The 27,859-nt window shown below is 44.4% G+C and overlaps 2 protein-coding genes across 3 annotated transcripts in view; one reads left to right on the top strand and one right to left on the bottom strand.

Moving 5' to 3' along the window:
• Window positions 1-1,291, bottom strand: part of HTT (huntingtin) — a 101,273-nt gene extending 99,982 nt beyond the window's left edge. Inside the window, exon 1 of one of the 2 annotated variants that reach the window (XM_033160422.1) lies at window positions 1,065-1,290. In XM_033160422.1, the coding sequence (XP_033016313.1) occupies window positions 1,065-1,252 (188 nt within the window). In that variant the 5' untranslated portion in view covers window positions 1,253-1,290. Of the gene's footprint in view, window positions 1-1,064 lie in introns of both variants that reach the window. The other variant, XM_033160423.1, reaches the window with a different exon arrangement.
• Window positions 1,292-5,127: 3,836 nt separating this feature from the next.
• On the top strand, window positions 5,128-26,872 carry NOP14 (NOP14 nucleolar protein). Its single transcript, XM_033160005.1, has 18 exons — window positions 5,128-5,431; window positions 7,007-7,141; window positions 8,250-8,391; window positions 9,014-9,156; window positions 9,390-9,524; window positions 11,294-11,416; window positions 12,904-13,032; window positions 13,717-13,999; window positions 14,957-15,087; window positions 15,204-15,289; window positions 16,656-16,791; window positions 17,833-17,934; window positions 19,596-19,749; window positions 19,983-20,139; window positions 21,760-21,907; window positions 24,339-24,454; window positions 25,776-25,931; window positions 26,754-26,872. Exons 1-18 carry the CDS (start codon window positions 5,219-5,221, stop codon window positions 26,845-26,847), a joined length of 2,583 nt encoding a protein of 860 aa, XP_033015896.1. The 5' UTR covers window positions 5,128-5,218; the 3' UTR covers window positions 26,848-26,872.
• Window positions 26,873-27,859: the final 987 nt, after the last annotated feature.

Here is a 27,859-nt window from a genome sequence, read left to right on the forward strand (position 1 = left end):
TGTTTGCAAAGCATTTTGAGGATAAAATCCACCAGGATCTTGACTCTGCTGTTGCAGCAGATGACTCTCAAGGGATGTCCAGAACACTATCCAGTCCTGTTAAGTTGTATGAGTTTCAGTTGGTAAGGCATGAGGTTGAGGATGTGGACAAGGTGCTTGGATCAGACCCTTGCCCTTTTTGGCTGAGAAAAACTAGCAGAGAGGTTACAGCTGTGTGTACACGAGAAAATGGGTTATTCTCATTCATGAGTGTAAATCATCTCATAGATAATTTAATTGCAAGTGCATGGTCAGCCAAGCCAGTTGCCACAGTAACAGCCCAGGGCCCTGACTATAGCTGTGATTACTGCATGTCAGCTCAGTAGTCTGTTGGTCTGCAATTTGTCTGACAGTCTCGTTTCTCAGTTAAGCCAGTCGGTGTTACTTGTCCAGTGTTACATCTTGAATTGTTTAACTTATGGCTCAGATTCGCAATGCCTCAAGGTCTGTCTCTCCCCATGTGAACCAATTCGGACCCTGTGATCATCATCTGAGGCCCTTTGTGTGCCTCCTCCACAAGAGATCCAGAGGGTGGCAACACAAGAGCAGACCTTTTCTGTGGTGGATCTCTGCAGGGAGGTTTGTCTGGCTCCTGGCAAAAACTTACCAGGCCTTTGACTGACTGACATACAATCTCCTTTTAAATGTGTTTGTGGGAAGGGGGGAGGGGTCACGAGCTTGTTTTGTTCTTGTTTTTACTATGCATTTTGTGTTCTCCATTTGTATTTTTATCTTGCGAACCGTGAACTTCGAGTGAAGGGGGGGGGGATATACAAATATATTAACAGTAAGTGAAAACACCAATGCGAGGACTTGAAGCCTCGAAGATTACATTTCCTCGATTTTAAGAGGCTGGTTTCCGCGATGTAGCTGCCGTGCGGTGTGCACTGCTTTGCTCCTTCCAGGCTACAGCCACACTAGCCTGAGGGGGGCTCCCACCGGACCACCTCCCCGCCTCTCCCGAGCGCGGGCCCTGCGGCCGCTTTCTCGCCCCACGCCCGCTCCAGCCTCCCTTCACAACTCACGGTCTGTGAGGCGGCTCCCCGGGGGCGGCGGCGGCGGCCGTGGCGGCGGCCGAGGAGGCGGGTGGCGCCGTGCCTGGTGCTGCTGCTGCTGTTGCTGCCGCCGCCGAAGCCGAGGCAGCGGGGCCCTGCTGCTGCTGGAAGGAGCGGAGGGACTCGAAGGCCTTCATCAGCTTCTCCATGGTGGCCATGCCCCCCCCCTCGCCCTCACAGAGGCGCGCGCGCGCACGGGGGGAAAGCCAACTCCGGCTGCTGGCCGGCCGGCCGAACTCCCTCGCCCGCCCTCGGGGGACTCAGCCCGGCAAGAGCCGTCGCGGCCAGCCGCTCAGAGCGCCAGAGCGGGCTAGAGGGAGACGGCACGCTCAGTCCGCCACCGACGCGACGGCGCCATCTTGAGAGCCTCCCATCATCCCCGGCGGCGGCGGCGGCGGCGCGGAACCTCCTCGCTCGGCGATCCCCGTACAAGCGCTGACAGCTTCCCGTTCCCCAGACGAGCCGACCGCCCCGCCTCCCTGGATGGACAGCCTAAGCCACCAATCGGAGCAGGGGTGAGGAAAGGGATCGCCGCGCCCCCTTCCTGCTCAGGCGGCTCTGCCTTCGACCGTAAGGAGGCGTTTCTCCAGTCTGCGGAGAGGAAATCGGCGAGGACCAATCGCAAGAGGGAAGCGGGACCGAAGGCCCTCCCCCTTCCCACTTCTAACTGGGCTGGGCTGAGACCCCGCCCCGTTTTTCTGTCCAGCAGCCTCGCGAGCGCGACGTTGCTGCTTCGAAGGCGGTTCCAGCTCCCCCGACGGCGGACGTTCCTCTCTCATGGGCTCAGCTCTCTGCCTGGATCCCCATATAAATAATTTCAGCAAGAGTCCCGGACGGCGCTAGCTTCCGACTATGGTCCCCCTGCTTCTCTGTGCTGCAGGAGCGGTTATTTCAAATCTCGACAAATCCTTGTGTAATAAGAATATCATGGTCTTATATATATAATTGTTCATAAGTGTACCAAGCAAACACGTACATGAATGTATAGGCCACATGTCTGAAGCAGCACAGGAAGACAGGCCTGAAAACCATTTTCACTCCCAAACTGACAAAATGTTTGTCTGCAAGGAAGAAGGGAGTGAGGGAACATTCCCATTGTCTCAGGAATTAAAGTGATTACCATTTTGAAGGAATGGCCACACATACCAGGAGGAAGAGCAATCAGAGAGGCATTATCAGCTAAACTGGCAGGCAGGAGAAAAACGACACTCAGATTTCTGTTGAAATTTGTTGGAGACCGCCTTTTTGTGTGATGTAGATATGGTGTATGGGGGGGGGGGCTTTGGGCTGCACCTCTTCTGTGATATATGTATGATGCTTCTGGGGGTGGTCTTGAACGGCAGGGTGGGCAATTTCTATATAAGGGCAGGCGCTCCTTTGTTCTAGGTCTTTTCCCTGCTCTCCTGTGTGTGGGAAAACATCCTGTTGCAACAGCCTTAATAAAGATCAAGCTTACTAGATGCTTTGCTTCTAAATATTCTCTAGTTGGCCTGTTATTTACTCCTACCGATGGAGAACCTGCAAAGGGGACTCAACAAGGGCTCTTGTGTACCCCATAAGGGAATAAGAGCAGATTTTGTTTATAACACTTGCATATCCTTCCTCTTCTCCAAGGCCTCTGCTTATTTAACAGCCGATGAACCTGAGGTGGGGGGGGGGTTTATTATCTCGTTTGCTGTTTTTCATATAATACCTGTGATCGTCAGCACATACATTTAAAAATTAAAAACAAACCATTGCTACAAAACAGAACCTCTTGATTATGAGTTTTACATGAAACACTCTTGCGGGGGAGGCTAAAACGACCTGGAATGGGGAACCAGAAGGCTTGGCACAGAGGACCGTGGTCTCTGGATCCCCCAGAAAAGCGAGAGCCAAGGCTGCGTGCACACTCCGCCTTCATAAGTGAATTTGAAACATGTCCTTTCCCTCAGAATTCTGGGCACCTCGCTGGAGTTGGGATACTAGTTTCCAGCTCATTTGCTCAAAAACACTTTTAAAAAAAGGTCCCATCTATTACCAAACGTCAAAGTACTGTAAAGTTTGTATGTTCTTGAACCCCAAAATAAAGGTTGGGACATCCCCACATCATGCACCCTCATAATTATTTGGGGCTTCCTTCTCCTTCAAGCACAACAATCATGTTAATAAAAATTATCTTGTTTCCAAATTATCATAAATGCATGATCAGGACCAGCCATGATAGACTGGCATCTTCTAAAAGGATACTCTGTTTTTGCTTGGGTGTATGATTTGTCCTGGCCCAAAGCATATTTTGGAATCTCTCTCTCTCTCACCCACACACACACACACCCATACCCTTATCAAACGACTGTTGCTGGTATTCTTTGGGGGAAGCATGTGTTTCATGGGTGTAGCCAGGCTTATGGGGGGGGGGGAGAAGAACCTCAGTTATATTTTTATTGTTTTTCTTGATTTGTGGGGGGAGCTGCCCTCCTGCCCATGATGTGCTTTAAATAACGTAGATTTTACCCTAAGCTCAGTTTTTAAGACCAGTGACAGGTACCCATAGAAAACAATGTAGATTTTACAGTGGCTGTGAATGAGTAGTGTGTTCACTTCCAAACACAGCAGCACAGACAATTCATGTTCTTTATTTTTACTGATTAAGTAATATTTAAAAACTGTAATAGCAAAGAGTCAATTGAGGGACATAAAGTAAAAAATAACTATAAAATAAAAAGAACAATTTATACTATTAAAATTAATCACAATCAACTGATCAGAATCAGCATTTCCAACAAAATAAATTAATAAATAGTAAAAGTGTTAGACGAGACAGACCATCAACACAATAAACATAAGGAGACTAATTGGATTTTACCAGGAATGAAACCGTAAAGTAAGATAGAGATCCATATTTACAAATAGAATATACAACTGTATTTTGCCACAGAATCATATAATTGTAGAGTTGGAAGGAACCCCAAGGGTCATCTAGTGCAGCACCTTGCAATGCAGGAATAACATTTGTTTTGACATTTATTATTCCAAAAAGGTATAGCTAACATCATTTTTTCAACAAGTATGTTTACTTATTTTTTAGAAACTATTTTAAAAAGTAAGCTGGTTTCACGAATAATTCAACGTCCCGGAGTCTCCTTGGCAAACTGAAAGTGTTGGGGTTTTGCAGAGCTTCCCAATGTGCTGCTGCAGGAACTAAATAGTCCTTCTTTCTAACTCAAACCTTATTCCGTCTTAAAATGTTCATTTTCTTTTCTAAGCTTTTAAACATTTGAAAGAGCAACGTGCCAGCATGGCTTCAGTCTACACGGGAGGCTTTCTAAACCTAGAAGTTCAAACTGGCTTCAGATCCACCCGCTAGCTAACCTGCAATAGTAAAAATTTGGTTACATTGTGCGGCTGAAACAGTCATCTCATTCGCAATTTGCAAATGCACTGTCTGTATTTTTATTAGCATGCTTAAAAAAAGAAGAAGACATTGGAAGTTTATTCCCCCCCCCCCTCGCAAACTCCTCTCTTTGCTACTTTCCCAGCTTCTGCGTAAACGCGTCGCTGCCCGATGACAACCGGCCTCAGTTGCCTGTTTCCAATCGGCAGTTTCAACTTCTGCCTGGTGAATAAAACTAGACAGGGACAAGATTAGGCCAAGAGGTGTGCGCAGGCCCTTTATTTATAGCCCGGGTGACGCCAGCCGACGCATTGGCCCCGCCCTCGGGGAGGTCCTCCACAACAGCTCCGCTGCGATTGGCCAATTTGCAGGCCAGTTACGATCCGCCCAGCGCCTCCACGAGATTGCGCAGGCGGAGCAGTGCCAGGCCCAATTCCCCCCGCCAGCAGGGGGCAAGCGTACTCCCGAAACGCAGTCGTGCAGAATGAAGCGGCGGGGAAGCCGTAAAGAGCCCCGCGCGAGGCATTCTGGGATGCGCCCTTCCTTTCTCTAAGCGGCTTCGACTCTACGGTCCGTTTCCGCCGGAAGAGAGAGATCTCGCGACACTAGAGAAAGGGAGGGTTGCTGCGCGGAGGCTCACGTGCGACCCACGGCGTGAGCTGCTGGCTTCCGGGGCTCGTGGAGTCGGGTGAGCTCCGTCGGCGGGAGAGAACTGCGGGAGCGCCGCTCCGTGTGAGACGCCGCCGCCACGATGGGCAAAGCGGCCAAGAAGAAGGGGGCCGGTGGTGGCGCCGCGAGGCGGGCTCAGGGCCTCCCCGCCGCCGCCGCCGCAGCAGCCGCCCCCTCGGTGTCGAGCAACCCCTTCGAGGTGAAGGTCAACAGGCAGAAGTTCCACATCTTGGGCAGGAGGACGAGGCACGACGTGGGGCTGCCGGGCGTCACGCGCTCCAAGGCCCACAGGAAGGTGAGCCCCTTGGCTGCCGCCGTAGAAACGTGGCTCCGAAGTCGTGACTGTGATGATGATTATTTATTATTACTGTAAATCTGTTCGACGCTTTCTTTTAGCCGTTGCAGCCCGAAGCGACTGACAAACAACCCCCCCCCCCCACAGAGATACGTTAAGGCCGGGTGGGGGGGGGGAGAGATAACATTAAATATATACCGCCCACTTCTAAAAGGCCACAGATTGTATAATCGACCTAAGGCCTGTTTATAGAGAAATGTTTTCGCCAGGCACCTAAAGGGTTATTATGAAGATCCTACCTGGGAAGGGCTTTGCACAAACTGGGAGCCACCACAGAAAAGGCCCGCTGTTGTGCTGCCACCTTCCGCACCTCTCGTGGAGGAGGCTTATGAAGATGGTATGGAGCATGTGCCTCTCAGCACAATAAAACTTGCCAACCCAGTAAAGCAAAGCAACTAGTAAAGCAACATCAAATTGAATTCCGAACCCACTAGGTATGCTGTAAAATAGTGTATGTTTCACATTGGGCCTCTTCATAATGCTAGTACTTTGATACATACCTTGTTTGTCTTCTGCCGTTCCATAATTCACAGCATGTTCAAAGTGGCTTACAACCTGAAAAAATACATAGTTACAAATATCGCAAAGGTAGGCATAAGCATAAGTAAAATGTTAAAAAGTACACAGCTAAATTGTTCAATTTCCACATCAATCAAAATAAGATCTAAGAGATACAAAAGTAATATCACTAGCAGCAACAAAACTCCTAAACAACACCCCAACTCCAAAGTGTTTGGGAGCCTCATCTTTCATAACTGGTCAGGGGGCCCTCCCTTCCAGGTAATAGAGACCGCACTCACCTACAAGATCACCTGCAATTAGATGGCAAGACTCTCTTGACTGTGCCTTGAGTCTGTGCTGGCTGGGAATGCATGAGGTGTAGATTGTGCTCTTGCTAAATGCATGCTAGGAAATGGGGCCAGACAGTTTTGCAACTCCATGTCATGGTATGATGTGGGATACAAATCTTTCAAAGGCAGCTTACAAATGACATTAAATTAATTTTAGCAAACACTATAAATAATATTGGCATGCTAAAAAAAAACAAAACACCCAGTGTGACCTTTGCCATAAGGCAGTTGGTGAAAGAAAGGTGAGGGGGCGATTTTGGGGAAGCCTAGCTAAAGCAGGCTTTGTAGTAGTCTTTATCTGCCTTTCCTAACCTGGAATCCTTTTCAGAGGACAGTTGGTAGAAAGTGACCTGGCGGGGAGATGGGGCATGTCTAAAAGCAAATTCATATGAGCTAAAGGTATATAGCTGATGTGTAATATTTCCTAACTATGCATCACCCAGTTTTGCATCTTGGTCAAGAGGATAGTTCAGGCTGGGGGGAAAGGATGTGAGAACTAAAAACCAGCAGGTGAGCAGCTATAAAGCCCAAAAACACATTATGTATAAGGAGGTAGCATTGTAAATTAATAACACATGGCTTGTTACAGGTTTGGATATTTCTTATTGGTGCCCTGTTTGAGTAGTATTTCTATCATAATAAATTGTTGTATTGTGCTTTTCAGCGTATTCAGACTTTGCAGAAAGAATACAAAGAAAAGGAAAAATCCAATGTCTTTAAAGACAAACGTTTTGGGGAATATGATACCAAAATAAGTCCAGAAGAAAAAATGATGAAGAGGTTTGCTTTGGAACAACAGGTAATAAATGAAAATACTGTTTATAAGACTACTTTTTAATCCAGGAAAATCTTCTCAAAAGTCGGGGGTCGTCTTATACGCCAGGTGGAGAATCTGCGGTCGAGTATATCTCAAATGCTATATTTTAACTGGAAAAGTTGGGGGTCGTCTTATACGCCCAGTTGTCTTATATGCCGGAAAATACGGTAATTTCAGAACGTGACATAGCAACGCTTTAGAAATTTCCTATTCTCTTATAAATAAATATTAAATTGAATCAACATTTGAGCTGTATTTATACCAAGTAATATTTTATGTAAGTTGAATATAAGTTGTACCTTAATGCCACATTTTACTAAGATCAGTTTTTTCCACTTCTCCAAGAGGTTTGTAGTTCCCTGTCTCTCTTACCAAACAGAATTTCCAGTAACTTTAAACTGTGATTCTATGCACAGTTAATTGAAAGTAAGTCTCATTGTTCTAAAATGTATTTACTTCCAACTAAAGATGCGTATGAGTGGCCTGTTAGCAGCATGTTGGAGAGTTGATGCTAAATCATTTTGGCAGTGTTATATCTGCTTTTATAAATTGTTTGGGATTATAAGCAATTGTTCACCAATTCCAAAATATATTTTAAGGGAGGTGTTGAAAAATAGGTTGTTAGTTTAGCACATAAGGCCAACTGGTCATTACTTGTATCATGTGAGATGGGCAGCAAGAATAATGAATATGATCTTACATCATTGTTAAATTTGTCCCCCCCCCCCCACATACAAACCCAAAAAAGTTGCCTGTCTCTCCAAAACCTGTTTTCATAGAATCCATTGTTCCTCAGTCATAGTGCATTTATATGTAATTGCCATATCCCAAATTCTGTAAAGCCATTCAGAGGGGATGAAATCTCCCATCACATATATGGTGACTTTGACATTTTAGCTGCAGTCAGGAATGTACTTTTCTACATTTACTATCTACACACACTTCTGGATAGAGAACTACATTCTCTTGATCCAGAAGTCTAAGCTTCTTTGCTTAACGAAAGTATATCTCAATGTCTTGACAATGTGGATAGGAATTAACATTTTACCAAAGATCACCAAAAACACTGATTTGTTTTGTTTTGTTACAGAAAAATTATGAAAAGAAAAATATATATAATCTCAATGAAGATGAAGATTTAACCCACTATGGCCATTCTCTAGCAGACATTGAAAAATGTAATGATACTATTGATAGTGACAGCGACACTGAAGAAAGAGGAATACTCTCAGGTAAGAAGAGTGGTACATATGTCCTACTATACGGCAATTGTGTGTTACATGAGGCAGCACATTGTGTATTTATTGCAATGATGGAGTTTTTGAGATGCAAGTAGCTACAGTTATCCAAAAATGTGATGGAACATGAAACTAAAATTTGGCACATATTCTAATTTTACAGTCATGCCTCGGCTCCCGAATGCCTTGGGAGTCAAACGTTCCAGCTCCCGAACGATCGAAGTCATACTTTGAGTAGATCCATTGAAACCAATTGGCGTTAAGTCCATTGATTTCAGTGGGTCTACTTTGAGTAGGAGTAATGACAGATATGATTTAAAATTTGCTGTTTATTTCTTTTAACACAGTCTCTATAGAGTTGGAGCAATGTTTTGACATGCCATCCCTACAGATGCCATGTAAAACTCCTCAGTGTTTCCTAGGACACAGAAAAAAAGATCCTTTGGTTCTTAACAAACATTGCTGGCTTATTTGGTACTTTTGCAGTGGAATTCTAACCATGTTTACTCAGATGTAAGCACTATTGAATTCAATAGAGCTGCTCCTCCAATAAATGGGGTTAGGATTGAAGCCTCAGTTGACCTTTTCCTAAGCAGCTTCATTCTTTCATTTCTAGCGGAATTAACAGCTGCTCACTTTGGAGGTGGTGGACTTCTCTGTAAGAAAGCCATCACAGGGAAGGAAAACGAAGAAGATAAAAAACCTAAGTCACGGAAGGAGCTCATTGAAGAACTGATAGCAAAATCCAAACAGGAAAAGGTAAACTCTGGGTTTCTTGTACTAAATCTCAATTCCTTTGAAATTTAAAAAATGAAATAAAACAAGCAATGTTAACCAATATTTGCCATTTTCTGTGAGATACAGTGTTCAGTTTGGTTCTGTTTTGGCAGTGTGCAATTTCATTTTCTCTTGGTTTTCAAAAGAGGAGTTTCCACATTAAAGGCTAGTTGTATGACAGACCATTTACCACAATTATTCTGTTGCCTATTTAGAGGGAGCGGCAAACACAGAGGGAAAATACCCTGGAGCTTACAGAAAAACTTAACACTGATTGGAAGGAGGTTCAAGCCTTTCTGTTCCACAAGACCCCAAAGTCGGAGAGACAAAATCAAGAGGAAAAGCCCAAGGTAAACCTTCTTTTACTTGCTATCCAATTTTACTTCAAATAGTATTCTGCCTGTTAGTGGTACAAATACCTGTATGGAATTAAATAGAAAAACTGAAACTCTGTGAATTTTAGTGATGCTCTTTTAGCATGCTTCCCTGCTCTTTCTTAACATCCTGTGCATTTAGGTGATTGTCTGGATTCTGCTTTGCCACATCCTCCTCTCTCCAGACTCCGTAAATCTGGACAGAAGTGGATCTTCCTTATTTATCTGTAGCATTTTTACTCGTATTCAGTCAAAAATTCTAAATTATATTGCAGATGAATTTTTAAAAAGACAGCCTCTGCCCTCAGGATTACAATCTAAAAGGCACACACAATTTTGAAGGAAGGAGAAAAAAGAAATAAACTTGGGCACCAGTTCTTAAAGCTACAGTTCTTAAATAGCCAACCGGTGTGGAAACAGTTCAAGTAGCTTGATGGAATGGCAGTTGGTCGGTGGCAGTAGATGGATAGTCGGAGGCATCTGGTGTGTCAGCTGATGGAATAGCCCACCCCCCCCCTTCTCTGAAATTCCAATTGTTAAGATACATGTCTCTGAAGGCATCCAGCCTGTTACAGATAAAATCAAGTGTTTGTTCTTGTGTCCTTCAAAAAAAGTGAAGAGAGCAGGCCACCTTGTAGATGATTCTCAACTGTTTCAGTGGTGGATGTGTAAGTAGGTAAGTTTGCAATCCGGTCCGCACCTAGTAAGTCCCATTGAACACAAAGGGCTTTACTTCCACATAGACATGTATAGGATTCCATTGTAAACTAATGAGGTGTTCGTGAGCCCTGTCTGGGTCCAGGCAGCTATTTGCAGTGTCACATGTACACTGCCTTAGATTCCATGACAGAAGAAAGGTGGGAAATAAATGTAAGAAAATTTGTAATGGTGTTATAACGCTTCCTGGTTTGGAAGTTACTTAAAATATATGTTAATGAAATACTTAAAAGGTTTTTAATGCAAACTTTTATGCCAAAGAAATGGAAGTTGCTCCCAGTTCCAGTCACCACACAGAGAAAGGTTCAGATAGTTTAATGTTGCAGAAGATAAGGCTCAGTAAACCAGTTCTGGACGTGCACTGCTCTGGTTCACCAGAAGCGGCTTAGTCATGCTGGCCACATGACCTGGAAGCTATACGCCGGCTCCCTCGGCCAGTAACGCAAGATGAGCGCCGCAACCCCAGGATCGGACACAACTGGACCTAATGGTCACGGGTGCCTTTGCTTTTAAGTTTTATATATACAGATACATGCAAGTACAGAATATCCCCGTTGCGCTAAATAAGTTAAGTAATTCAAGATGTAACACTGGGCAAAAGTAACATTGAATAACAGGCTAACTGCAGACTAACAGATTGACACCTGAAATTATTGAATTAGCTGACACAACATTAATCACAGATATAGTTGTTGCCCTGGGCATAACCATAGCAACTGGCTTGGCTGACCATGCACCAATTAGCTCATCCATGGGGTAGTTTACACTCATAAAGGAAATTAACCCCATCTCACCTCCAGTTTCTTCAACACACTGTTGGGGCTGCATGCCTCTGAACACCAGTTGGGGAGAGCACTGTTTCACTTGGGTCCTGCTTGTGAGGTTCCCACGTGTATCTGGTTGGCCACTCTGAGAGCATGCTGCTGGACTAGATGAGCCGTTTGCCTGAACCAGGAGGGCTACTCTTGTGTTCCTATTGTAGAGCACAGCACAATGACTGTTACTGTTTGTGATCCCCCCCCCCACAGCCTGATGAATATGATATGATAGTTCGGGAGCTTGGGTTCGAGATGAAGGCACAACCCTCTGGTAGGATGAAAACGGAAGAAGAGTTAGCAAAAGAAGAGCAAAAGAGACTCCTCCAATTAGAGGTATGACTTTTGTGTATTGTGTTCCACATAATAATAAACTGTTTTCAGTGACTGAGTATACAAGGTGCCATAAATATCCATGAAATATTTTTACTTGAAATAGCTGAAGGACTTTCTCCTACCATATATTCCTGCCCAGACCTGGAGACCTTCACTGCAGTCCCTTCTCTGGGTCCCCCTGCCAGCTGAGGTTGGGCAAGTAACCACTAAAGACAACTTTCTTCTCAGGAGTGCCCTCCCCAGAGACGCTCACCTGGCACCTACATTATCTAGTTTACGCTACGTGGAACCTTTTAACACTCCCAGGCCTTTTAATTCTTTCTTCATTTTAGATCTGGACCTAACTTGTTTTTCTCCCTTTGCTGCTTCTTGAGTTGGTTTTTACATTGATTTTAGGCATTTTAATGCTGTTTGGTTTGGTTTTATGCTGAGTTCTGAGTTTTTATGTAACTTGATTTGAAGTTGTTTTATTGAATTGTATTTTGTGTATTTTATTGATCAGTTGTAAACCACACGGATTTTGATTAGGGGAGGCCTGGATATTGAATACATAAATACCAAATTTTCTTTGCACAATTTGAGAGCCAGAGTGCTATAATGGGTTAGAGTGTTGGATTTAGACTTCAGATTGACCTTAAAGCAGTCTAACCTACATCTTAATCACAGGATGGTTATAAGGATAAAATTGGGGTATTCTGTCCTGAACGTTTTGGACAAGATATAAATGTAATCAACAGAGTATACATGTTTTATGTTAAATTTGATTTATGTAGATCTTAATTTATTGGAATAATCAGTTCCAACCTGGCCAAGTTGGTCTGAAAGGCTCTTTCCCCAAACTCTGCCCATCAGCTGATGTTCCCAGCTTATGTCAGCTGATGGAGGACTAATGAAGGTCAGTCCTGTTGCGTGCTCTTCTGCCAGCTCAGTCCCTGCTGGTGAAGCAGACTCCTGCAGCTAGGAGGATTGAACCTGCTGGGTGCTGCTTCTCCAGTGTGTTCCTGGCAAAGCAGTTTCATCCCCACACCTTGTTGGACAATTTTGACAGGTGGAAGGGGATTGTCCACCTGTCAGTAACCTGGCATTGTCATGACAGGTGCTCGACAGACAGGTTGCCTCATAGGGTGGGGAGAGATAAAGATCTGGCCTCTTCTAGCCAGGAGCCACAAGCAGGGAGCCTGCTGAGACCCTACGCTCACCTCGTCCTGCTGGTCCGGAGGGTATCACGCAATTTCCGGCATCCCAGTTGCGCAGAGGGGTGAAACGCAAAGAGGGTAGGAGGAGACTTGGGGTGCCAAAGTTATTATGCTGGGGGAGAAGCCGGAAGGGGCCACTCCCGGATTCTGCCAGCGACTGAGACAGACATGCTTTTTGTAGCTCCGCACTGTAAATAGTTTGCACAATAAAACTGCAAAAGACCATTTGGGCTCCTGCTCCATTACTCGTGAAGCACCTTCACACGAACCTGACAGTATTTTACATTGCAGACTGACAGATTACGTCGAATGCGTGGAGATGAGCCTGAGAAAGAAAAGAAACTCAAGCACGTATCAGCTGATGATTTGGCAGATGGATTCCTCCTTGATAAAGATGACAGGCGTATGCTTTCTTATAAGGTACATGTTTTTTTCATTGAGTTTTTAAAGAAGCTGAAACAAAAAGATCACAATCCAGCCATGCCAACCTTGGGAGCAAATTGCAGAGGCCTCAAGGGACATAAATTACTTTGAAGACTAGGTATGTAACATTGCTGGCACGTGAATTTAAATCCCTTGTAGTTGTTCAGCTGGTCATGGTGGTGCACTGGGAAGTCTGCTTTCTCCCTCAGCCTGACACCCTGTATCTTGGATCCATCCCATTCAGTAATACTCCCAGTGGGAGTCATACAGGGATGGTCTGACCAGAGATAGTCAAGAGGAATGGAGCCATTGTTTCTTTTGGGGTAGTGCTCTATTACACGCTAGCAGCTGGACCACTGAATGGAAGCAAGTAGGGAGAACTGAGAAGTTGTTTTGCTGTCAATTCTTCTCCTGGACCTGCCCTTTTTGCTGTGGACACTTTCTTTGTTGTTGACTATGCCAATCGCAACTGCTTCTAGGGAGAGAGTAAGTGGGGAGGCATTTTCTGAGCCATACTCTTTGCCAGGTTTTCCTTCTCAAAGCCCTCCCTCCCCATAGTTTGCAAGCAGATCATCCCCAGAGTCTCCACCAGTCAAACAAGTAGGAGACTTCACTGAGAAGCAAACTCTGCTTTAATGCCTAAAGATTCCGCTGATTATTATATATCAACCTATTAAATAGGATGGCAAGCTGAATATTGACGATGATAAAGACGAGGAAGAGAGTGTGGAGAGAGAAGACGGCAGTAGCGATGGAGAGGAAAGTGATGAAGAAGCTGTGACTGGTGCTGATGATATTGACAGCGCCTCTGATGTTGAAACTGAAGAGGAGGTCACGGAGGTAGCCATTGCTAGCGAAGAGCAGAAAAGGGGAAGGAGGGAAGGAAGCGAGAACGAATTGCATATGAAGAAGCAAGATGCCAAAAGAGAAGCTGCAAAACGGGAGGTGCCATATTTGTTTGCTGGTAGGAAGAAACACCTTTATTCAAATTCCATTATATACTTTCTGTAGAGGAAAGCACTGCTCCTAGTTCACTGGTAGAATATAGTGTGGTCTGGTTTTTCAGAAAGAACATCCCCTAAAACATGATAGAATAATCTCTTGAAAGTTCAAATCTTAAACAGCATTTACATTGCTGCCTTCTGGTATAACCACAAAACATGGGGGAAATGTGGGATTTGGCCTGTTAGAAGCCTGAGAAAGAGGAGGAACAGTGGAACATATGTCAGAATCAGAGGAAACACCAGGGGCAGGACTATGGAAGTGAGCTAACTACCACCTTCTGATTACTAAAGCCATCTCTGCACAATGCTTGTGCTCTCCTGAACCACACCCAGTTGAGTACACCTCAAAGGGTGTTTCTGTTCCCTCCATGGCCCCACTCATTTCAATCTGATGCTCTGTGAGTGGGTGGCACTTTTCACAAGCAAAAAATCGAGTGGTAGTGCTCTGAGCCCCTAAAACCTAAAACAGTTTTTTATGCATGTCATTAAAATTCCTAAAGTGGATGGATGCTGCAGTTGCATCACTTAATTTCCAACATTCTCCTGCATAAAGACGATGATGCCATATTAAAACAACCTGGTGAGGGGGGAAAGCAGATGCAGCGTGACGGAAAGACTTGGAGGTAGCTGCCCTGGCCTTCACGGTCACCTCTGCTACTTTGGTTTTAGCCAGAGCCAGCCTATTACGGCTCAAGGGGTTATCACATTTTACTAAGCCATCCAGAGAACAGGAATTCCTGAAAGGTGCCGCTCTGGATCCACTATTCTTTAGATTCAGGGCAAAGGCAACTATTGCAGCAGCTTGCTAAAGGACAAATTTTAGTCTTTGTTTTGTAATCATAGTGCAGTTTTTCTATGGCATATGTTTGAGCTTTGTTTTGTGTAAGCTAGCTATATGTTTTTCATTTTTACAATAGCTCCAGAATCTTACGAGCGACTTAAAGCTGAATTGTTGGGAAGAACGACAGAAGAACAACTGCTTGTAATTGAACGGATTCGGAAGTCTAATCACCCAAGCCTTGCAGTGGGAAACAAAGCAAAGTTAGAGGTATGTTTTTGTGATCAAGTACATTATTCACACATCAATATGGAGGGGGGGAGTTTTTGCTAATTGAAGGGAACAAAGTACTAAGTTCATTTACTTTTTAAAAACCTATCCTGTAGAAACTGTTTGAGTTCCTTCTGGAGTATGTTGGGGAGCTGGCACGTCAGACGCCTCCGGAACTGAAAACTGTTGATAAGTTGGTAATGTAAGTATAATATATTTTTATTTCAATGTAAATCGTCTACAGCACACACATATTTCACTCCCTGTGCTTTGCTTAGCTGTACCAAACCTAAGTTAGTTTCAGCCAGTTTTGTCCACTAGATTTTAAATTTTGGTTTAAAAGATAGGCATGGCTTACAGCTGTGCAGATGTCCCTCAGCTTGGCCCAGGAACTGTAGCCAATGTAAAATCCGGCTGTTTGACTGTTCACTGAGGCAGAATATTGCCATCATGTTACCCTGCTGTTGAGAAAACTGCATTGGCTGCCAGTTGGCTACCAGGCTATGTTCAAGGTGCTGAAACTAGTATACAAAGTCCTAGGCAGCTCAGGACCAGAATCCCTAAAAGCCATCCTTTATATGTCCAGCTGATCACTGACTCTAGAGCAGGGGTCAGCAAACCTTTTCAGCAGGGGGCCGGTCCACTGTCCCTCAGACCTTGTGGGGGGCCGGACTATATTTTGAGGGGGGGGAATGAACGAATTCCCATGCCCCACAAATAACCCAGAGATGCATTTTAAATAAAAGCACACATTCTATTCATGTAAAAACACGCTGATTTCCGGACCGTCCGCGAGCCGGATTTAGAAAGCAATTGGGCCGCATCCGGCCCCTTAGTTTGGGGACCCCTGCTCTAGACAGAAAATCAGTGTACCAGCTACCTAAATGTTATGAAAATGAAATTTGCAATCATTTTATTGCCACCCTGGGCTCCATAGGGAGAAAGAACAGGATAGAAATATAATAAATAAATTATGCGAGCAGAGATTATAGTTCCTTGCTGCTACTGGAAGCACTCCCCCCCCCCACTCCAAAAAGTAAAAATCTAAACAGACAAAGGAACTCCCATACCTCACTGTAATGTGTCGTGCCTTTTTGATCTCTAGTACTGACCTATGAGGTATTGATGCCCATGTTTTGACAGGTGAGAAATTGCCCCAATTCAGACTCTTCTAGTGATAAAGTGCTGTAGACTATGAATATGTCTGTTTTCTAAGTCACTGAGAAATATCTTAACAATTTCTAGTTTTGTCAGGAAAAACCTATAAATACCTAGTTCTAAGATTTTTTTGAATAAGATGTTTACCAGCTTAGAGCTTCTAGCTCACCAGGAGGTAGGCAATTGTGACACACCTGCCAATCAGTGAGGTCCAAATGTCCTGTACCAGGATGAATAGGTTTGATGAGTTTTAGATTTCCATTGAGTTCAGCTCATTGACAGTCAATAACATCAACTGTAGTATTCTTCTGGATAGGCTGTCTGGGTAGAAATTGGGAGTAAACAATAGTTCATTCTACTTTTGGAATTAAAAAACGTCCTTAAATCTGACTTGATCTTCTTGTTAACAGGCCCTTGTATGATCTTTGCCAGATGTTCCCCAAAGCTGCAAGTAATCGTGTTAAACTTGTCCTTCAAGATGCTACTCATGACATGGAAGAAATTGTAGAAGTGAAAGGTCATGCGGCATTTCCAGGGTTAGATATGGTATATCTTTATTTATTTACTGCATTTATAGAAAATCTTTCTGCCAATGCACTCAATACAGCTTTTGGTTGGAAATATTTGTGCTGTGGCTGCCTGGTTGGAACACTGAGCTGGAGCCACCTTGTAAGTAGGTGAGAAGGATACACGATAACATTTTGTTGAAATATTAAAGGCATGGTGGAATGGCCGCTGAGGGGACTGTTCTGCCAGATTACAGCTGGGCCAAGCCTGACTGACCAAGAAGGCCTGGCTGTCTCACTCTTCCTTCTGACTGAGGAAAGTAGAATGGAGACATGCACAAATTTTATTTGTGAACCGCCCTGAGATCTAGGAGTATAGGGCAGCATACAAATTTAAGAAATAATAATAAAAAAGAGTGATTTCTTAAAACAAGTTGACTTCTTTTACTATAGTGTGCATAAACATATGGATGTTCTATGGTATAGCGCAGGGGTCAGCAACCTAAGGCCCATGGGCCGGAAGTGGCCCATGGAGGTTGTTTGACCAGCCCACAAGCCACCCCCGAACCAAGCCACCCGCTCACACACTGCGCTAAACCGGCACAGCGCAGGACTTGCTTCCGTGGTGCCGAAAATCGCGTCTGCGTATGTACAGCTGCTGAAATTTGCGCACATGTGCGATCTGGCCCAGGCAAGATAAACCTTGCTGACCCCTTATATAGCATTTATAACACGTTTAGTTGAATGTCCAGTGACTTCAAATGAGCTTAACCCTCATGCGGCATGAAATTTGGGGACATGACAGCTGCTTCTGAGAGGCTAGGTCTTGTGGTATTTTAGCAATTTATGAAACTGGAACTGCAGGGAGCAGATGTGGAAAACGATTGCTTCACTTTAGCCATTTCTTTTCTGCATGGTTACATGGCTGCAGTGATAGGGCAACGGAACCCACAAAAACAGCTCAAGCTCCTTGCTGCAAGGGCAATGCGAAACAGGGCATTAACATCCCCTTAAACAGCTTACTGAGCAGTTGGTAATGTAATTTACCACTGTCACTGACTAAATATTTTTTTCCTTTCAGCTTATATATTTGAAAATTATTGCAGTACTTTTTCCAACCTCTGATTTCTGGCATCCGGTGGTAACACCGTCTTTGGTTTATATGAGCCAGCTACTCACAAAGGTATGTCCACAATATTGTTAATGACACAGATCTTTCTATAATAACCTAGTTGAAATGTGTAAAGATTTCCATTGAAACTGCAGTTAGGCATCTAAAAGAAGATGGATCCACTTGACTGTATGCAAAGTTGCCATCTTTGTAAATGCACTTGACTATATACAGAGACCATCTGCCTAAAGTGCTTACCGTATATCCTTCCTTCCTCTTGGAGGACCATAATTTGAGGTTGAGCTTCCCTGAACACCGTAAGACCCTTCCACTACCTGGGTTTAGTGGCCATAGTGGAAAATGGGGTGAATGATGCAGGGGTTGTAATTTTGCGCAGAGCTGAACCCGTTCTGAGATAGGTAAATGAGCAAGTGCAGAACGGCAAATTATAATAACTTCATAGCTATCTCTCTGCATAGTTTTAGGGCCTCAAATCAGAATGGCAGGACTATCTGTGTGTGTGGGAAGAGAGACCACTACAGTGCAGGATTGTTCCAACCAAGAATGGGGAGTTAAAGCAATTTATAGCATATGTGTGCCCCTTTATAAAATAAAACAAGATGCATGCTCTTCACCAGCCCAACTCAGATCTTTAGACAAATGCAGATCTTGCTTTCCAGGGCTCTTATGCCAGACCTGCAGTGTTGCTGTCACAGATCATTCAAATCCATTCTGCTGAGGTTACACACGTTCCTTTCTGTAGCCACATCACCACATATTAGGGCTTAATTGCCAAGAGTTACTTGATTGCACGTTCTGTACTCTCTGTCTAAAGCTGTGGTGTACTGCCTCATCTTCCCTCATAGCTTTCCAAGGCTGCAAAATTGCCTTCCTCTTGCGCATGCATGACGTGTGGGGGTTCTGTTCCCACCCCCCACTTGCCTGCGAGCCGCATATAAGTGCACCACACCCCGTTCTTCCCTCTTCCAGGTGCAAAAGGACCCACATGTTGGCCTTTGCACACTAGATGCGGCTAAAATGGTCTCCTCCTGTACAGGTATTGTAGACCGGCTTTTGGAAGGGAGTTTCCACCCAGCTGTCAATTCCAAGTTGCATGTGAAAGCAGTCTTGGCTTCTAGTAGACGTTGGAACTTTTATTTTTCAGGACTTTTTTTGTAAAGGTGGACATTAATACGGTCTAACAAGAGTTGTTTGAGGTCAAAAATACCTCGCCCGCCATGTTCCTCACTGCCTCCTTCCTCCTCTTGAATGAAGTGAAGCGCCTCGCCCCCTTGCAGCCGGCTCAAACACTGGAGGCTGGGACTTCCCCACCTCAGTTTTAATACATTGCAGTGGGTTCCAGAACTTTCATTGAATGCTGCTTAACCTTCAGGAAGGCAAGGAATCAAAGCACATTCAAAGAAATGTATTAAAGCAACAAAAAGTAACTTTTATAGGTACAGTGGTTTCTCTACTTGTGTTCACCTCCGGTTACACATCCTTTGGGATACGTACGCGGCAAACCCGGAAGTATTTTTCCAGGTTTCGCCAAGCGCGCATGCGCAGAAGCAGCACCTCTGGTTGCAAATTTCTCAGGATGTGACCGGAGCTCCGGAACAAATCCTGTTCACCACTGGAGGCACCACTGTACTGATAACCTGCTAATTGAGACTAATTAGAATAAATAGTTGGTTTTCTGTGTTTAATAATTACGTGTGCTATTTTTTCTTTAGTGCACAGTAACAACAGTGCAAGATGTCGTTAAAGGATTGTTCGTGTGCTGTCTCTTCCTAGAATATATATCCTTGTCTCGAAGATTCATCCCAGAACTTGTCAATTTTCTCCTGGGAGTTCTTCACATGGCTATACCAAACAAAGAAGTTCAAGGTATGGTTATTGGGGAGAATATGCATACAGTAAATGTTCTCTGTCTCTCTTTCTATCTCTCTCTCTCTCTCTCTCTCTCTCTCTCTCTCCCACACACCCTTCTGAGTCTAGGTGGTTTAGTGCATCAGAATTTTTTTTAAATTCTGTGATTCTGTCTCTCAATATTTTGAAATTTATCATACCATAAGATATGCAGCCATATTAAAACTAATCTCTGTGTTCTTATCTTCCAGGTTATACCTTGGTACATCCTTTTGTGTCACTAGGAAAACGCTCAGACTTACTTGTTGTCACTGACAAAGCAGATGCAGATACCTGGCAAAAACAACATCTTCCACTCCATATTATAACTAGCTCTAAAGACGACAGAACAGGCATGAATCATCTACGGTATGCTAGAATGTGTTCCTGCTGATATAGATCCAGTGCATAAATATTTAGTGTAAAAGAACTGTCTTTTATGTGCCTTAGCAACGGACACAGAATCATATTGTGGGCAAAATATTTCACCTTGCCTTTAGGAAATTGGTTAGTGGTAGCTGACTAAACTACAATGAAGCACTCTCCTATCAAGCAAATCAGAATAAATAATCCTTTCATAGTCTTCAGTGACTAGAGAGTGGAGCCTTGCAGCTGTTGAAGAGTAAAAGTTGTCTGCAGATGAATTCCCGCTGCTGCAGGAAAGCTTTAGGTGTGCTCAGGACAGCTTCAGTCCTATTGTTCACAGACACACATGTGTTTGAAGGACCTCAGAACTCATCTTGTCCAGCCCCCGTGCCAGGGGCAGGAAGTTCCATGGGGACATCCCTTTGGAATAATGTCTGCAGACCCAGAAATAGGGCTACAGGGTGCTACTTAGAGGAACGTCTTCCTTATTGCTTAGTGCCCTCAGGTGCGATGAGGAACAACCACCACATGTAATTTCTTCTCCCTGCTGACCTCAGCTGTCAGGGATCGACCGCCTCCTCACGAGGAGGAGGCGGCGGGGGGGGGGGGGGTCATGCCCTAGAGAAAGGCAGGGAAAGCAGCTCCTCGAGGGAGGAGGGCTCTCTTAAGTTATAGGGAACCGCAGCCTCTTCTATCAACGGACTCCTCCTCCACATCTAGCCCTTCACCTGAGCTGTCTCCTGAGGAGAGGGGGGTGCAAGGGCTTGGAGACTCTGGGCAAAGACCCAGCCTGAGAGAATCTGAGGAAGAAATGCCGTTTCCGGCGCCTGCACAGCATAGAGGGGTCAGGAGGTACCACAGACGTCGTTTTAGGGTGCCGAGGCTGTGGTATTGGGCGGGGAACGGGAGAGAGCCACTTCCGGATTCTGCGAGTGACTGAGCAGACCTGTTTTTAGCTAGTTCCATCTGTAAATAGTAATGCACAATAAATAGTTGTAGTTACTAAAAAGGACTCTGTCGTTACTCATGAGCAACACTCTGGGAAGACCCTGACATCAGCCTTCCCGTGATAAAGATGTAGAAGATGCAAACTTTGATAGCAAGGGGCAAGCAGTCCTACACTAATGCTTAGAGTCCCCAAGACCCAGGGAGGTTGAGTGAAATGTAATGTGGTAATAGTTTAAATAGACCTGATAAAGCATGGAGTTTGTATGTAAGGGCTTACTGGCACAAAGCTCACTGCAAGATTGTGGGCCAGTCACTACCTTTTAGCATGCCCACAGAGGGCATGTATGCCCAACACGGCTCCTTGGCTGAAGAACAGAAATTTAAAAGTAGCAGTGTGCATTTTTGTCTCTCCTTACCAGTCAGACAGCTCTGAGCACTTCAAGACTTTACAATGGGTTGGGGAAACCGTCAACAGAATTGCTTCTCACACCAGCAGTGTGGAGTGCAAGAAAATGCTTCACTTTGGGAACATTCGCCTGTAATTGTGCTGCAGCTTTTCTCAGTTAGTTGTGGGGCAAAAGTAGATATTTCAACTGTTCTAAATTCTTCATTAAAATTGCAGTGCCACTTTTGTCATTGAAGCTTTTGATCTGACCACTCCCAATTGTTTTACAGGTTATCATGCTTAGACCTGTGCCTGGACCTGGTTAAGAGATGTGCAATTACATATGGATCACTTCCGTCATTCAGTGAAATAATGCAGCCCATCCAAATGCTGCTTAGGGCGCACACGCCAGTGGTTGGGTACCCTCGCCACCTGCAGGTAAAACATGCTGGCGCCTCGCTGAGTTTCAGTCTGTGAAGCATTCTGTAGGGCGAACACCCAATAGAAACATTTGTGGTACCTTTCCAGGTTGTACACTGAGTCCTTTCATTTGCTAGACATCTCAAAAATTGTCAGTGTGGAAAGGCAAACTGCTTGACAGAATTTCTAAGAGCAAGTGACCAAACTAATAATCAAAGTGGGCTTTTTATTAGCAGCTTTAGAATTTGGATGGGCGCAGGGGCGTTCTTAGCCCCTTGGCTGCTGGGGGCGGGAAGCCAAGAGGCACCCCTGGGGGGCGGGGCATTGCGGTGCGTGCGTGCGTGCGTCATGACGCACGTGACGCCCCGTCCTGGGGGTGCCGGGCGGCGGATTCGGGAGAATCCCGAAGCCTCCGCCCGGCGGCAGCACCCCTTCGTGCCGCGGCTGCTCGTGCCTGCGTGAGCAGCCGCGGCACGAAGGGGTGCTGGGAGGCGGATTCGGGAGTCTTTGCGGGCTGCAAAGACGGGAATCCGCCACCCGGGCTCCCTTGGCGAAGCGCAAGTCGGGGCAGGGAGAGGGACGGCCCCTCTCCATGCCCCGGCTCCGCAAGCCAGCCAGCAGCGGAGCTTGGCAAAGAGGCAAGGGGCGGGCGGCACCCCACCTGGCTGGCCCGCCCCTTGCCTCCATGCCGAGCTGCGCCGCTGGAAGGGGGGGCTATTTTCGGCGCTGCTGGGGCGGCCAGTGAAGAGGGGTGACACCCCTCTTCGCTGGCCGCCCCTGCGGCTCCACCCCGGCAGTGCCGAAAATAGCCTTAAAAAAGTAAAAAAAAAGCCTTTAAAAAGTTTATTAAAAAGGGGAAAAAAATTTTAAAAAATATTTTAAAAGCCCAGTGGGCGGGGCCGCCCCCCGGTGTGTCACCCCAGCAGGGGCGCTGCCCGGGGGCCCACCGCCCCTCCCCTGCGACGCCCCTGGATGGGAGGTTCTGTGCAACTCCTACATTGCTGGTAGAACTACGATCAGTGAACTTGTCTCATTCTCCTTAAAGCATCTGAGCTATTGACCATCATTGCACTGTGGGGCAATGAATTCCATTGGTCAATTGTGTGTTGTGTAAAGCATGTTGTCTGCCCTGGGTTTTGTCAGTCAATTTCATTGTGGGACCCCAGGTTCTTGTATTACGAGAGGGAGGAACACTTTCTCCACACCATATATAATTTCTATGAATCTCTCCCTCCCCTTTTAGTTCTTTCCCTATTAGCAAAAAGCTCCAAACACTTTAGCCTGCCCTTTTGAGAGGTGTTCTGGACTACTTTGGTTGCCCTCTCCCATGCTTTTTCCACCTCTGATACGATGCCCTTTTAGAGGTGGGATAATCAGAACTGTGCATGGTATTGGAAATGCATCACACCACAGATGAATGTAAAATCAGTATGATGAAAAGGCAAATACCATGCTAGGAATCTGAATACTAAGCTACCTTACTCATGGAGCTATCTTCCACAATCGAAAGATATTTCCTTTTTAGTCACTGACAATTTGGATGCACTCACACTGTTGGAGAGTTAGCCTTTTGACCCAGTCTGTAACACTTTACACATATTTATACTGAACTACATTTGCCGGTTTGTTGCCAATTCTCACAGTTGGGAGAGATCTGCTTTGAGGTCTTTGCAGTCTACTTGGATTTTCACATCGTGATTAATTAGGTGATATCCACAAACTTAGGGACCCAGGTGGCGCTGTGGGTTAAACCACAGAGTCTAGGGCTTGCTGATCAGAAGGTCGGCGGTTCGAATCCCTGCCACGGGGTGAGCTCCCGTTGCTCGGTCCCAGCTCCTGCCCACCTAGCAGTTCGAAAGCACATCAAAGTGCAAGTAGATAAATAGGGACCGCTCCAGCGGGAAGGTAAATGGCGTTTCCGTGTGCTGCTCTGGTTCGCCAGAAGCAGCTTTGTCATGTTGGCCACCTGACCCGGAAGCTGTCTGCGGACAAACACCGGCTCCCTTGGCCTATTGAGCGAGATGAGCGCCGCAACCCCAGAGTCGGACACGACTGGACCTGATGGTCAGGGGTCCCTTTACCTTTATCCACAAACTTGGCTGCTTCATTGGCTGCCTGACACAAGCTTGTCAGTAGCACTCCAATACAGACCCCAACTGCCTGCTTGCTTCCATTACAAGAACTCTTTGCTCCTAGCCTCTGCTTCCAGTTCCTTAGCTGCTCCCTAAAATGACCTATCCTTATTTCATGACCGCTAAGTTCACGTGGGCATCTTTTGTTGGAAGACTTTATCAAAAACTTTTTTGAAAGCACCAGGCAAATTCAGATACAATTTCACTAGCACTTTTTTGTTAGTATATGTTAACTATATTACAACTGTATCTATATATTGGTGGGTTTTTTTTGCATTTTATTCAGCTGCCTTTTTAAAGCAGAGTTTCATTTTCAGGAGCTGTTTGACAGTGTTCTGAAACAGCTGGAGAGCAAAGGGCAACGTTATCCCTTGGTGTGTGAAAAGAAGAAGCCAGTGCCTTTGAAGCTGTTCACACCCAAAATAGTGAAAGTGTGAGTATCTCCAGCTCTGGAAGAAATACGGCTGAGGGTCATGTACGGAGATTGCCTTGTTGAAAATAAAATTTGACACTTTGTATCCATGACAAACCCTGTTCAGCAGTTGAAGTTGAAGCTCTGCTTAATGCACATAATTGCTTAGTGTTTACTGCCCCATGTGAAATTAATTTGGGTGATGAGACTAGGAAGAAAAGATAAAGACATATAGTTAAGGTCCAATGGTTGCATCCTATCCTGAATCATTAATGTTTGAACTGGGAACCATGTGGCTGGTAGTAATTATTTTGCCATGAGTAGCATAAGAATTAACCACATATTTTGCCTTCCCGCATGGTTTCTCATGGTTTCATAGCAGCCAGTGTAGCATGTGATCTAGCCATAGGGCAGCCTCGGTCAAATTACTTAACCAGTCTACCCTAAGCCTACCTGAGGTATGCAAAAAACCTAGGGGGACTTCTGGTAGATATGCACCTATGTAAATCAGACACTTAATTTGAGGGTTAGTACACTAGATGCTACTAAAACAGTGCTATGTAAGGAAAGGGAATTGCAAAGCATTGTGACCTTGCTGCTGCTGCTACTGTGAAACACCAATTTATTTCTGTAACTTTATTCTAATGCCTTTAATTTACTGGCTTGTAAAAGGCATTTTAGGGACGCAGGTGGTGCTGAGGTCTAAACCACAGAGCCTAGGGCTTGCCGATCAGAAGGTTGGCGGTTCGAATCCCCGCGACAGGGTGAGCTCCCGTTGCTCGGTCTCTGCTCCTGCCAACCTAGCAGTTCGAAAGCATGTCAAAGTGCAAGTAGATAAATAGGTGCAAGTAAATAAATAGGTACCGTTCCGGTGGGAAGGTAAACGGCGTTTCCATGCACTGCTTTGGTTCGCCAGAAGCGGCTTAGTCACGCTGGCCACATGACCTGGAAGCTGTATGCTGGCTCCCTCGGCCAATAAAGCAAGATGAGTGCTGCAACCCCAGTCGTCTGCGACTGGACCTAATGGTCAGGGGTCCCTTTACCTAAAAGGCATTTTTAAGGGCTGCATCACCTATTTGCACAACAATTTTGTTAATAGCTGGAAGAAGCTACATAAATTAAAAATAACTATATATAAAGTGGAAATATTTCTGCTCTGTTTTTTAAATTTACATACGCTAAACCATATAAAAATGGATCAGATTTTTATGTTATGAAATTAATTTGCCGTGGTAATGATGTCCTCAACATGTGTGCAGTGTTGGTCATCCTGATGCAAAAAAGAGTTCCAGTTAAGTCCAGCAGAAAAGTGTGTTTGAGATAATGTACTTTATAATTTCAGCCTGGAATTTGGAAGAAAACAAGAAAGCAATAAGAAAGAGCAGGAAAGAAAACGGCTAATTCATAAGCACAAACGTGAATTTAAGGGAGCTGTTCGTGAGATCCGCAAAGATAACCAATTCCTTGCTAGAATGCAGCTTGCTGAAACCATGGAAAGGTAATGCATATATTCTTTTAACACCATTTGGTTTAGATTTGTTATCCTTGAGATAACTAAGAGAGACAGCAGTAAGGTGATCTATTGCAATGGTTTTAATGTAGAAATACAGCAGATTTCAAATGAAATCAGACCCTTCATTGGATGGTCTGTATGTTTTATAGTGCAAGATACAAAACTCTTATCAGTTCAGATAATGCCCCATTTATATTTTCCCAGCAATCGCTAACTCACAAGAAAGTAGCAGACTGCACTCATCCTCATATCTTAACATGCAGTCTGCACTGTTCTATACATTCCCAAGAACATTTTTGAAAGTTGCAGTTCCGTCTTACAGCTAGGACTGATGTCAGAAAGAGTGGTCACATTGGAAAGAAATAGCCATCCACAAGTGAATCTTTTCGTTGTCATTTCTCAAGACTTCAGGCAGTTTGTCCTCTTTCTACTCAAGCATTAGAATAATGCAGGTGACATAAGAGGCTCCTTCCTATTCTGAATCTAGCCTGTTCACCATGGCTGAGGAAGATATATGCACTCAGCCTTTGTACAGCATGGTTTGAGCTCTGTCAGGGATTTGTTTCCATGTCTTTGAAGAATCATGAATTCTGAAAACATGAGGTCATTTGAAAACCAGAAATGCTTGGTGTTCTGGGAAAAACAAACACATTTGGTTCTCATAAATTTTGAAAGGTGGATGTGATGGGTGAGGATTTCTTATACCAATTCAGTTAAAACTGTATCAGAGGTTGTATATATCTTTCAAACCTTCACTGGACGGGTAGTTCCAAAATAAAAGTGATTTTTTTTTTTTTTAATTTTCAGGGATTCAGAAAGAAAAAGAAAAGTGAAACAACTCTTCAGGAGTCTTGCTCAGCAGGAAGGAGACTGGAAGGCATTGAAAAGAAAAAAGTTTTAAATTATACAGTTTTATATTGTACAGATGGAGACTAGAGACGTTTTACATTTTGTGTTGTGCATCTTGCGTGTGGGTATATTACTAAGAGGGGGGAAACACAAACTGGACACGTAGGCATTTCCTTATAAAGGAATGTTCACGTTGAAAAAATGTATACCAAATACAGACAGATGTTCATTTAGAAAAAGAATGTGGCTTTGGAAGAAGGTATTTGAAAGAAATGTGGAAGATAACCAAACAGGGAATCCAATGTTCTCCTCAATTGGCACTGTTTGTAGATGAGCAGCAAAACCACAGGATATCACTGGGGGGGGGGGGTTCCCTGAGGCAACAATTGATTATTAGTGTCGGAAGGTGTGGTGTCTGGAACTCATAATTCACTATTGCTTCCTCTGCCAACAAAACTTGGCATGCAGTTGGCCATTCACTTTCTTTCTAATATGCCCGAGTATAGTGTGATAACATTTGTATCCTGTCCTATGTTTGTGAATATAAATATATGCATAGATGCATAAAATCCAATAAACACACATAAAAAGAGAGACAATTCAACTCAGTCCATCAGACCTAAGCAGCTCTGAAATTACGGTATTTTTTCATAACATGGAACATTTTTTTTAAAAAAGAATTTTTATTGAATTTATATTGATTTACACAAACAAAAAAGAATACGTTAAGCAATATCAAATGAATATAATCATCTTATCCAACCATTCCCCAAAACACTTACACCATCGAATAAATTTGCTTTTATAATTATATAAGTTATTTAGGTCGTACTTTCTTCTAGTGACTCTATACCTTAACTAAGAGTCATATCAAAAGAAACAAGAACAAAAACAAAGAAAGAAAGGGGAAAAAAGAACCCCACAGAACAAAACAAAAAGCTAAAACCCATCCCCAATCACCCCCCCCGCAAAATATTCTATTTCTACACCCTCTACTCCGACTTCCTGACAAATCCCTTTGCTTCAACATAAGTTAATTTCAATGTTTACAACCCAGTATTATC

This window comes from Lacerta agilis, chromosome 9, assembly GCF_009819535.1.
Source record: "Lacerta agilis isolate rLacAgi1 chromosome 9, rLacAgi1.pri, whole genome shotgun sequence".
In the NCBI taxonomy this organism is placed as follows: Eukaryota; Metazoa; Chordata; class Lepidosauria; order Squamata; family Lacertidae; genus Lacerta; species Lacerta agilis.